The sequence below is a fragment of the Macaca thibetana genome, chromosome 13, assembly GCF_024542745.1.
Source record: "Macaca thibetana thibetana isolate TM-01 chromosome 13, ASM2454274v1, whole genome shotgun sequence".
Classification (NCBI taxonomy): Eukaryota; Metazoa; Chordata; class Mammalia; order Primates; family Cercopithecidae; genus Macaca; species Macaca thibetana.
The window spans coordinates 63,329,750-63,342,277 of NC_065590.1; the positions used below are offsets into that span (position 1 = coordinate 63,329,750).

Here is a 12,528-nt window from a genome sequence, read left to right on the forward strand (position 1 = left end):
TGGAGATCAGCTGTTAAAGTCCATATAGAAAAAATGCTGACATAGCTAGACATGGTGTCTCACCTCTGTAATCCCAGCTGCTCAGGAGGCTGATGTGGGAGGATCGCTTGAACCCAGGAGGTAGGGGCTGCAGTGAGCTACGATGGAACCACTGCACTCCAGCCTGGGCAACAGAGAGAGGGAGACTCTGTCTCTAAAAAAGAAAGAAAAAAAGTGCTGACATATTATTTACAAAGAACAGGGTACACCCTAGAAATTTCACATTCTTGAACTGTAAAGGGTGCTGATATGTATAAATACAGACACCTGTATTACATATTTTCAAGGATAAAATAATATAAATAGGTTACTAAAAATGGGTTCTGGCCAGGCGCGGTGGCTCATGCCTGTAATCCCAGCACTTTGGGAGGCCGAGGCAAGTGGATCTTGAGGTCAAGAGATCGAGCCCATCCTTGCCAGCGTGACGAGACCCTGTCTCTACTAAAAATACAAAAATTGGCTGGGCGTGGTGGCAGGAGCTACTTGGGAGGCTGAGGCAGGAGAATCGCTTGAACCTGGGAGGTGGAGGTTGCAGTGAGCTGAGATTGTGCCACTGCTCTCCAGCCTGGTGACAGAGTAAGACTGTCTCAAAAAAAAAAAAAAAAAAAAAAAAAAATTGGGTTCTCTATTAAAATGACTGATCTGATTCTGTTTCTGATTGATCTTCAAGCAATTCCATGTAAGAACCCGAAATGAAACTGTCTCAGTGTTACTATGGTAACTTTGGGTGAGAATATGGTAGAGAGCGCATGAACTTGTTCACTGACTGTGACCTAACTTGTGAAGAAAGATAAATTATAGCATTTGAAATGTCTCACACTGAAGTAGGAAAGATCATTTCATTAACGAAACCACAGTAAAATTCTGTTTCTCAGAACAGTATTTAAGGATGTGGAGGCATTGGTAAATTATCAGACTAGTATTGTCAATTTTTATAAAAGGTCTTTGACATGGATGATTATGGTGTAATAGTTACACAATGTCTTACAGATTATATATGTCACATCAGTTATAGACAATTCTGGAGATGATAATCTATTACAGTAGTTCAAAGAGAGTCCCACAGGAACCTCTTTTGAAATCACTGATTTCAACTTACTAAAGATATGGGTGTACAGCATAAGTGGAAACATTTTCTACTATTCATATGCAGATGAATTTCATTCTAGCTCAGAAACATTTGGAAAACTGACATCACACGTGACTTCAAGCTATTAAATGTTAGTGATAGCACCTTAGAAAAACACAATGGCTTTCAACATGTGACAGTTTGTGTGTCAAGTCAAAAATGGACAGTGATGTGTAAGAAAATCAAAGTATATAACAGCAATTCCTATTACTCTTGTGGAACAGGCTGTTTCTTCCCACCAAGTCAGTGATGTTTCTGAGATCATAATGTTCACTGTAAATTTAAAGGGATCTCTTTTTCCATAGCACTCAGCAAGAAACCTGTGCTTAAGACTGAGGTTCCTTGGAAACATGCTGAAAACTCTGTTCTCAAGGGTGTGAGAACCGTACATACTGCAACTAATTTATGAAGTCCTGGTTCGTTGCAATAAGCAGATGGCTTGCTATCTGCTCAGACACCACTCCCTTGGGGTAGTAAATGTGTTTATCTGAAGCTGGGAGTCAACATATTTTACGTGTGGATATGGAAGAACACAGGATAAATCATTTTTAATCACAGCAATTATACTTACTCAAAATGAACTTGGCTAGCAGGTACACCAATCTACAGATGGGAACGGCTTCTTAAAGGCTATCCCACCTTGGAAATAATCCTGGTTATCCCCAACACGTGATGTTTTGTCCTGCTTCTTGATAGGATATCTCGTTAAATGTGCCTGTTCTTCAAAAAGTGGTATTTAAAATAAATGTGTCAGTCTCACAGAGGGGTGAAATGGGTGCTGATTAAAAACACCCCATTCCAGACCACGGATGGTGACTATCTAGGTGTGGGGACCCAGGGATGTGCATCTCCTATTTCAGGTGCTTCTTGCGCCTCACTGTTCAGAGTAAAGTTTTGACATCTGTGAACCCAATTCCGGTTTCCTCCCAGCTACAGCTGAGAACGCCTCTTAGAAAGAATGTGTCTAACATGGGCACTTAACCTTGCATTTAAAACTGTAACCAAATACTCTTACTTTTATATTCCTAAAAACATATAAGCAGAAACTTATACATGCTGCATTGAGTATATACCACTTAAACATGTTAGAGGTAGGGAGTAGAAGATTCTTTTATTTAAAAAAAAATTACACATGGTTCTACAATATTTTTTCCTTTTAAAAAGCTTCAAAATATACAGGGAGAGCACTAGTCCAAGAAATCCAGCTTGTTCTTTCACAAATTATACAGTTTAACTTTCTTCACATATTGCCACAATAGTTAATTCATAATATAATCTTATTTGTATTTAGAAAAGAAGAAATAAATATACAACAATTGAATTAGGTTCAAGAATCAAGCTCGATTTGTTTCCAAGACTTGGAAGAACTTCTTTTGTACTGTTCCAGTTCCTAAAACAAAAATATGTATTACTTTAAGAAAAATCAACTTAAGAATTCAAGGAGGCACGTTAAAACTGCTTTCTCATTTTTTAGATATAACAATGTATCCTTAGTAGCATTATCATTGTAAAGATTTCTTGACAATTGTTTTGTAAATGATTATGCTTAGGACTTATTTTCTAGAAATACAGTCTTCAGAGTTTCTGTGCTGCTAAGCGGCACTCAGAGATGAATTTATTAAACTTTCAGACAAAATTATGTACATAAACTACATAACACATATGAATCATCTTTCAACTAATGAACTAGACATTTGTCATCCTTCAAGTATTCAAAAGTACTCTTATTTTTAATTGTTTGCTGTTCAGTTCTTATCAAAAACTTGGTTGAAATTAGAAAAATATTTTAAAAACATATACCCAGGCTGGGTGCGGTGGCTCATGCCTATAATCCCAGCACTTTGGGAGGCTGGGGCAGGAGAATTGCTTGAGCCCAGGAATTTCAGACCAGCCTGGGCAACATAGGGGGACCGTGTCTCTACAAAAACTGAGAAAACTAATTATCCAGGCATGGTGGTGTGTGCGGTGGTCCCAGCTACTTGGAAGTCTGAGGTGGGAGGATTGCTTGAACCTGGGAGGTCAAGGCTGCAGTAAACTGTGATTGCGCCACTGCACTCCAGCCTGGGTGACAGAGTGAGACTTGCGTGTTCAAATGGGGCTATCTAGGGATACGCGGGATGGTAGTGTCCACTTTTAAGCATTTTCCTGAGAGATCCTGGGTTCTGTCAGGTATGTCTGTGTGCTTTCAGCCCTTAACTGGGTGAGATACATTTTCTGGTACAAGGAAAGTACAGGTATGTCTGAATGTCCTAATCAAAAACAAAACTCTTTATGTAATTCCACAAAAAAATGTGTGTGTGTGTGTGTATGTTTGTGTGTGTGTGTATCCTTTGTCCCAGTGATTTTACTTTTAGAAATCGATCATACATAACAATAGAGCAATGCACAAGGATGCTCACTGCTCTATCTGAGCACAACTGGAAACAACTTTGATGTCCCCCAGTAAGGACTGATGAAATAATTAGCGTTCATTCACAGGTGGCTTCCAAGGCAGCCAGCAAAAACAAAAGTGGCCACATGAAAAAATAGTATGTGCCACATGAAAAAAGCACACAGCTAGGGAGAGGGCAGGATACTTCCATTTTCTATTTTATATACATCTATCTATATCTTTTGAATTTTTTCACAATGAGTATATGTTACCTTTACAATTCATAAATAAATTTTAGTGGAGGTGGCTATCCTGCACAAGGCAACTGACATGTAAAAGGGGCCATCTAAGGGGATGCCTCTTGGCCTCCTACATGTTGTTCAATGTCTAAATAACTGTACAAAGGTTATCACCACTTCAAATAAATAAAATGTGGTTACTCTGCAAGATAAGGCAATCACTGCCCTTTGGCTAACATAACTGAAGTTCACAGTTGCTATGAAAAGAAAACCCATTCTAATTTTCAGAAAAATTGCAGATCGTCCCTTTCATACCTATACTCTAAGTTACTAAAATTTGAACGTTAAATGTTTCAAAATGGTATACAGACTTTGGAAGAATTTTTCCTTGTTTTTTTTTTAACTTCCTCACTGGATTCTCAGAAGAATTTGCATGGCAATAATCATATGTACTCTTTACAGCTTGTTTTATTTTTTCCTAATAAAGTTAATTCAGTTCACCAGTTATCTACCACTGTGGTTTTAAAGATTAACTCATAAAGAATAAACAAATTGTTTACTGCAAACTTTGTCTTTAACTGGAAGTGAAATTATTTTTACCAAGGACAAAGGTGAAAACGTTGTTTTGAGATTCTTTGCTAGTAGTATCTCCCTTTTGCAGACAGCAGACTGTGAGAAAACTAGGGCTATCACACAGGCCACGCCAGAGGGAGGAAAAGGAATAACCAATGTGAGACAGAACCCACCAAGTCCACTAGATCTTCAATATGACAATGATATGGCCTCAAAATAATACACTGATGTTTTAAAGGGATAGCAAGTAAGAAAAATTTTCAAAAGATATCTGTGGTTGGCCAAGAAGACCTTAAAAATAAATGTTAACTGTAACTTTTTTTTTTTTTTTTTTTTTGCCTTAACAAAAATACAGAAAAGAAGCTGGGTACAGTGGCTCATGCCTGTGATCTCAGCACTTTGGGAGGCCAACTCAGGAGGACTGCTTTAGGAGAGGAGTTCAAGACCAGCCTGGGCAACAAAAAAGGAAAAAATTACCCGGACATGGTGATGTGTGCCCGTAGTCCCAGCTACTTGAGAGGCTGAGACGGGAGGATCGCTTGAGCCCTGGAGTTCAAGGCTGCAGTGAGCCATGATCTCACGATTGCACTCCAGCCTGGATGCCAGAGCAAGACGCAGTATCAAAGAAAAAGAAAAAAACACAAAAGAGGTAGAAGGGCTCAGCAAGTTCTTTCCACATTGACAATCCCTTAAAATCGGGACTGCTTTAAAGCTAGAGGGCTTTTAAAAAGTAGAAAATACTACTATTTTCTGGTGCCCATGTGAAGTCTGGCAAAGACAGAACTTTAATTAAAGAGGGCTAATCACAAAAGACCCTAAGTCTGCAGGAAAGATAAAAGGGGTCTTCCTACCAATCCTCAGATCCTTGAGGATTGACCTCACAGCACACAACTGGAAACAACTTAAGGTCTCACAACTACGCATGAAAGAGTATGAAATAATATTCAAATTAAAAATGCCGTATAGTAGAATGTCAAAATTTAGATTCAGATTATCAATGAAATAACAGCAACAACAATGATAATCATTAGGGTATCTTTAAAGCTAAAGCATAAAGTTATGCTAAGGTCCTATGTGTGCAATCTGGAATCAATGCAATTCATCTAAAACCACACGAATAAAAGTGGTTTAGAGGCAAACTTAGGATAGCATAACTTTTCAGGTGGGTTAAAAAACATCTTGAACCAAGAGATGATAGGAATTGGTGATCTGCTGGCAGTGAGACACAAGAGATGAATGAAGGGTGATATGGGTACTGTGGGGCTGCTTTCCTTTTCCACACAGAATTCTTACGGTTTTAAGTCATTTAGAGAAGGCAGATTTGAATGTGAAAATTCATGATGCTCACAAATACCCTAATCCTTTAATAATACTGATGTATATGAACTTAATCAAAGTGATCATTATGCAATATAAACAGATATTCTTATCAACAACAACAGTTAATCACTGACCCCTAGATAAATATTAATCAGGGATGACTTCCAACTAATCCTTACATCCAAGCTGGAAACATAATAAGGGTTACATGAGGTCATTTTACTGTTTCTACAACATGCCTCTCACTTTGCTACAGCTACAAAACCTCTAAATATTCATGGCATATTTTTCAAAAGTCTTCTGGACCGTTTACATAAAATGTTTTGCTTACTTCTCCAAGGGCCCCCTGCAGGTGAATGCTGAGAAAAATGCCCTGGCTCCTGGTCCCAGCTGATAGCTGCTTTCAGGTTACCCTCGAAAAAATGTGGCTGCCGCCTGAGAAGCTGCCAGGGCTTTCAATCTAGTGCTTACCATACATAAGTTTACTCATATAAGGACAGATTCTGTACAATGTCTCATTTTATCAAATCAAACTAAAACTTAAGTTTGCTTGTTTGTTTTTAGAAAAATCTAGGCTGGGCGTGGTGGTTCACGCCTGTAATCCCAGCACTTTGGGAGGCCAAGGTGGGTGGATCACGAGGTCAGGAGTTCAAGACCAGCCTGGTCAAGATGGTGAAACCCCGTCTCTACAAAAAAAAAACCAAAAAAATTAGCTGGGCATGGTGGCGGGTGCCTGTAATCCCAGCCACTCAGGAGGCTGAAGCAGAGAATTGCTTGAGCCTGGGAGGCAGAGGTTGCAGTGAGCCGAGGTCACGCCACTGCACTTCAGCCTGGGTGACAGTGTGAGACTCGTCTCAAAAAAAAAAAAGAAAAGAAAACTCTAAGTATTTGGGTCATGGTGAGTTTACCAACTCTTAACATTCTTACATCAGATTTGTGTGTTCAAATGGGGCTATCTAGGGATACACAGGATGGTAGTGTTCACTTTTAAGCATTTTCCTGAGAGATCCTGGGTTCTGTCAGGTATGTCTGTGTGCTTTCAGACTGTGCTTTCAGTCCTTAACTGGGCGAGATACGTTTTCTGGTACAAGGAAAGTATAGATATGTCTGAATTTCCTAATCAAAAACAAAACTTTTTATGTGATTCCACAAACCAAAGAGTATTAAGAAAATGTCCCTCCAGCAGCAAGGTAAGAACCACTACTCACCTTTAATATACTGTGAACTAGAACATCAAAAAGCTTTATGAATGTCCCTCCAGCAGCAAGGTAAGAACCACTACTCATCTTTAATATACTGTGAACTAGAACATCAAAAAGCTTTATGTGAACATCAAGTCACGTCCGGGTGGTGGCATGACAGGTGATTTAAAAATTTTTCTTTATTCATATCAAATTTTTATTTTTTTCTACAGTATACTATTAGTGTGTTATTTAAATAGATGTACTACTTAAATAATTTTAACAGTAAAAAAGATACACTAAGTAAATACATTGAGAAAAATGTAAGGAATTCCCAAGGCACTCCAGGTTTTGTGATAAAACTTCAGATAAGGCCGGGTGCAGTGGCTCACGCTTGTAACCCCAGCACTTTGGGAGGCCAAGGCAGGCGGATCACGAGGTCAAGAGATTGAGACCATCCTGGCTAACATGGTGAAACCCCGTCTCTACTAAAAATACAAAAAAAAAAAAAAATTAGCCAGGCATGCTGGTGGGCGCCTGTAGTCCCAGCTACTCGGGAGACTGAGGCAGGAGAATGGCATGAAGCCGGCAGGTGGAGCTTGCAGTGAGCCAAGATTGCGCCACTGCACTCCATGCTGGGCAACAGAGTGAGACTCCATCTCAAAACAACAACCACAACAACAAGAAAAACCTTCAGATGAAATTAAGTAAATGTTTAAGATAATACCTGATCCTTCTGAATTCTCATCTCATCGACTTCACTTTCAGCATACTGAGGATCTCTTGCAGGGTCCTTGATATTTTTCAGTGTGTTAATACTCTGAAATTACAAATCTCCAAATCACTTCATGCCCATAACCCAAAATTCAATGGCTACCATCTGCCTAATAAACCAAGCTCCCATTCCTCAGCCTACCACAAAGGCTCTCTATGATCTTTCAAGCTTTTTTCATCACCACTGAGGCCCGCTTCCAATTCCACCAGGTCCCCTTTCAGTTGTCTCTCCCTTCTCTAACAACCAGATAACTATCTTTGAAAGTGGAGCAGGAACCATGTCTGACTTTTTTTTTAATCACCACAGTGCCTATTTACATTTTCAGCAATGTTTAATTGATTTTTGAGCAGAAGAGATAAAAACAAAGTTATCATAATAGGCCCTTTGGCACATTTCCTATAGCTGTTAGATGGTGCTAAAAATCTTGCTTTTAAAAAATTAGAAATATGTACCTTTGGTGGAAAGAGCTTTTCATACACTTTTTTCCACAACTCCATTGGTGAGTGGGCATGAAGCTTTCCAATGTCATTTTCAGGAACAGGAGGAGATCCTAAAATAGCAAGTTTTACTTCAAATGACTGCATTGATTAAAATATTACAAATTCTGCCAATAAAAGAAATGACTCTAACAAAGGTATACATCTCAGATCACTCATTTTCCCTCTCCTTAATATAGTCACCATTAAAATTTGCCCTACCCAGCACAGCAAGGTCACTGGGACAGATTCTAATACTGAAAGAAGAGGAGCCAAAGAGTAATTGGTAAACTGTAACTCTCATTCTCCACACCCTGTATCTATACCTGTATCTACATCCTATTAACCAGTAATTCCAGTTCTTGGTAGTGTTTGCCCTAGAAACACCTGCAAACTGGTACTGTATTAAGGATTTCACACTGCAGCATCATTTGTTATCACTGAATAAATTGACCTACAACCAAAATATTCATCAGTGGTGAATAGTGCATTAATTACTATGCACACCCATGCTCTGTAACACTATCCAACAGTTAAAATAAGAAATAGATCCATATGTAGCATTAACATGGAAAAACTACTAAGGTATATTGGTATATTGAATAAAAAGGTATTGAATAATAAGGTATATTTAATAAAAAAGGGAAATTCCAAAATGATATAGACTGAACATATAATTATGTTTAAAGCAAATAGTTTTTTCTACACTATATACACGTGTGTAAAGGCACAGGAAATTGGAAAGAACACAGATTTGCTCCTTGTATATACTCTTTTACCTTTTTACAAGGAGATATCTTTATGTATTACTTGTATAATTTAATTTGAAAAATTTAAAACTTTGCTGCCATTTACAATTTGTAACTGGATATTTCCCATTCTTTCTATTTCCAACATCTATTGTTCACCAAAACTGTTTTGCTGGTGATCTTCCAGGACATCCTTGCCACTTTGGTGGGAAAAGCATTGATACGCTCCACTGATGTTATTCAGCTTTGCCAAGTTTTACCTGTATTCCTTTGTGTGTCTGTGCGTATATTAAGTTCTATACAATTTTATCACCTGCATAGGTTCATGTATTTGCTACCACAGTCAAGATGCCAACTTAATTCCACTAGCACAAGGATCCTGTGTTGCCCTTTTATAGACATAACCTCCTCCTTCCTGAGCCCTCCCCTCGTCTCCCCATCCATAGTCCTATCCCTACCCTCTGACCACCACTAATCTGTCTCCATTTCTAAAATGTTTTTCATTTCAAAATTTTTTATAAATAGAATCACACTGTATGTAATCTTTTATAATTGGCTGCTTTTCACTCAGCATGATTCCCTGGAGATTCACCCAGGCTATGTGTATCAGTCATTTGTTCCTTTGTGTGGCTGAGCAGTTTTCTCTGGTACAGATGTACCACGGTTTGTTTAGTCATTCACCTGCTGAACAACTTCTGGGCTGTTTCTAGGTTTTGACTACTACACATAAAGCTGCTGTGAACATATGCCTAGAGATTTTTTGTGTGAAATTTAAGTTTTCATTTATCCTGGATAAACGCCCAACAGCACAATTTTTAGGTCATATGGTAGTTGCAGGTTTAGTTTCATAAGAAACTGTTAGACTGTTTTCTAGAGTGGCTGTACCATTTTACACTCCCACCAGCAATGTATGAGAGATCTGGTTTCTCTGACTCTTTGCCAGTATTTGGTGGTGTCACTGTTTTTTATTTAAGGTATTCTGTTAAGTGTATACTGATATTTCATTGTGGTTTCAATTTGCATTTCCCTAACGACTAACGATATTAAACACTTTTTTATGTGCTGCTTTGCTATTTTTATGTCCTCTCTGAAATGAAATGTCTGCTTATGTCTTTTGCCCACTTTCTAAATGGATTGTTTATTTTTCCGTTGAGTTCATGTATTCTAAACACTAGTCCTCTGTCATGTATGTGGTTTGAAATTCTTTTCTCCCAGACTGTGGCATGTCTATTCATCTTCTTCACATGGGCTTTCACAGAGCAAAAGTTTTTAATTCTGATGAGATCTAAGCTCCATGATTTCAAAATTCAGTAATTATGAACTCTCTTCTGGCCTCCAACTATTCAGAGGCAAAAGAATTCCATCAGCATTATCTATCAGTACAATAGTGATTCTCACTGCTACTGGAATTAAGTTGGCATTAATGATAATCATAAACATCAGACTCCATGACCATTCATTAAGCAAAATCACCTCCATTCCTTTCATTCCAATTAATCTATAATCTCATTACAAAGATTTCTATATTTGAAGTCAAGTCACCTTTAGCTTGTAAGACTAATAGAGGATGGGGAATACAAACAAAACAAAACAAAACAAAACAAAACAAAACCCCTACTGCTCATTAGAGTGTTAAAAGCAAACTATGCCACCTGCAGAGGATAAAGAAGTGCGAGGTTCAAAGAGCTTCACAATGAAAACAGTTTCTGTGGGAAGGTAAGGGGCTTGAGATATAAACTCTTAAACTTCCTTTTGATTCAGAAGCCTGTAGAGTCTATGAGTTTACGAAATACATTCCATTAGATGAGGCATGCTATTTCATAACAAAAAATCAAATCATACCTAATTGTTACAAACGTGCTCTTTTTGACTTACTTTTCAATCTCTCATATACTTGCTAATTGCCCGTAATATGTAGCTTTGAATTTCCTCACTACTCTATGCTCCTAGCTTCCTTAAATCCAAGGAGCTAAAATTTAAAAGTACCTGGAAATCAGTGGGGGAAAGAAAATACATGCAATTTGTTTTTCAGTGGAATAGAGATCAGAAATGAGAAATCAGTCTCTTATGTGGTGACATCCCTTCCATCACAAACATGTCAATGTGATGCATGTTACATTAATACTGGGCATATAAACAAACACATAGGAAATAACAGCAATGATAATGAAACCAGAAATAGGAGTATGTTGGAGACAAAGTGAACATGGAGTAGGATAAAATCAATAAGCAATTAAAAAAAGATTGAACAACCTTAATAAGTTCACTAACCTATTTGACTGAAAGAATCCAATCCTGCTGTGATAAACAGTGGTTTATTCTGATCCACACATATTGATTTGCTACGTAGAGAAAAAAAGATTCTAAATTAGTTTAGCCATTAAATTTGCTGCCACGCTCTCCCATAAACATGAGAGCAATATTATGGACTAGTTTCACATTTAGCCACTACCGAGAGCATTGCCCCAAATGAATGACTATCAATTTAAGTGATTTCAAAAATTAAAATATCGCATAAATAAACATTTTATAGGAAAAAAGTGACAGACCCTATTACCTTAAATTGAAACTAAGAGAAGTAGCAAGGCTAAGAAGATACATACCAAAATTTTCAATTCCATTTCAAATCAATAAAAGAAAGTAATAATAGAGGGAAGCTACCAAAGTGTGGGAAAGGAAGTAAAATCAATCAGGGAGCAAGTATAATATTATCATTATTTTATTTCAGCCTCAAACTAAATGTTATATAACATTTTGGTTGCAAAATTTGAGAAATATTTAAAGAATATAAGACGCAGGAAATAATATGAAATTATCCCCTTTATGTTGAGTCATGACAAAATAAATAATAATAAAAATAATTTTAAAAAGAAATTATCCCTGGCCGGGCGCGGTGGCTCAAGCCTGTAATCCCAGCACTTGGGGGGTGCGCCTGTAGTCCCAGCTACTCGGAGGCTGAGGCAGGAGAATGGCGTAAACCCAGGAGGCGGAGCTTGCAGTAAGCCGAGATCGCGCCACTGCACTGCAGCCTGGGTGACACAGCGAGACTCTGTCTCAAAAAAAAAAAAAAAAAAAAAAAAAAAAGAAATTATCCCTTTAAGACTAGCCATCGAGGTCACTTTCCTGGTCAAGACACAACAGACTGAGTAGAACAATAATCAGATGAGACAACATTGGCTAAATCAATCACTCAATAAATGATATAAAAAATATCTTAGCAGTACCTTTTGTCAATGCCAAATGCCAACTGGTTGATAACTCCACGTATTTTTAGTAATAGAGCTTCTGATTTACTGGTAAACTTTAAACAAATCAGGAGAACAAATTATATGCTCTATTTTCCAATCACAGAAACAGGTAAAATAAATATGGCTTTGAACAAATACAGATTGCAAAGAGAATCACTATTTAGTTGCCCAACAAATACTTTTGTTTGAGTAGACAAAACAAAACCTGAATAAAGAAATCTTGGTAACTTTAACTTGTTCTTCAAACTTAATGAGTACATGATGTGGAAAGGACTTGTGTTTATGTACTAATCATTTCAGCTACTCACACAAATGGATCATAATCACTGTCAAATAATTTCTTTAAAATGTATATATGAATGTATGTTTATGGGCTGTATGTGTGTAAACATACTCATTATGGTCTAAAAGAAAATTTTCCAAAATGC

General features: G+C 37.6%; 1 protein-coding gene across 6 annotated transcripts in view; it reads right to left on the reverse strand.

Moving 5' to 3' along the window:
• Positions 1 to 94: 94 nt before the first annotated feature.
• DYNC2LI1 (dynein cytoplasmic 2 light intermediate chain 1) overlaps positions 95 to 12,528 on the reverse strand; it is a 39,987-nt gene continuing 27,553 nt past the window's right edge. For 3 of the 6 annotated variants that reach the window (XM_050752955.1, XM_050752960.1, XM_050752954.1), the window contains 6 exons: positions 12,077 to 12,153; positions 11,124 to 11,194; positions 8,080 to 8,177; positions 7,580 to 7,672; positions 1,740 to 1,883; positions 95 to 193 (listed from right to left, as the gene is read on the reverse strand). In XM_050752955.1, coding sequence (XP_050608912.1) covers positions 1,755 to 1,883; positions 7,580 to 7,672; positions 8,080 to 8,177; positions 11,124 to 11,194; positions 12,077 to 12,153 — 468 coding nt within the window. In that variant the 3' untranslated portion in view covers positions 95 to 193; positions 1,740 to 1,754. Of the gene's footprint in view, positions 194 to 1,739; positions 1,889 to 2,260; positions 2,559 to 7,579; positions 7,673 to 8,079; positions 8,178 to 11,123; positions 11,195 to 12,076; positions 12,154 to 12,528 lie in introns of those variants that run through there. The other 3 variants (XM_050752959.1, XM_050752957.1, XM_050752958.1) reach the window with 2 other exon arrangements.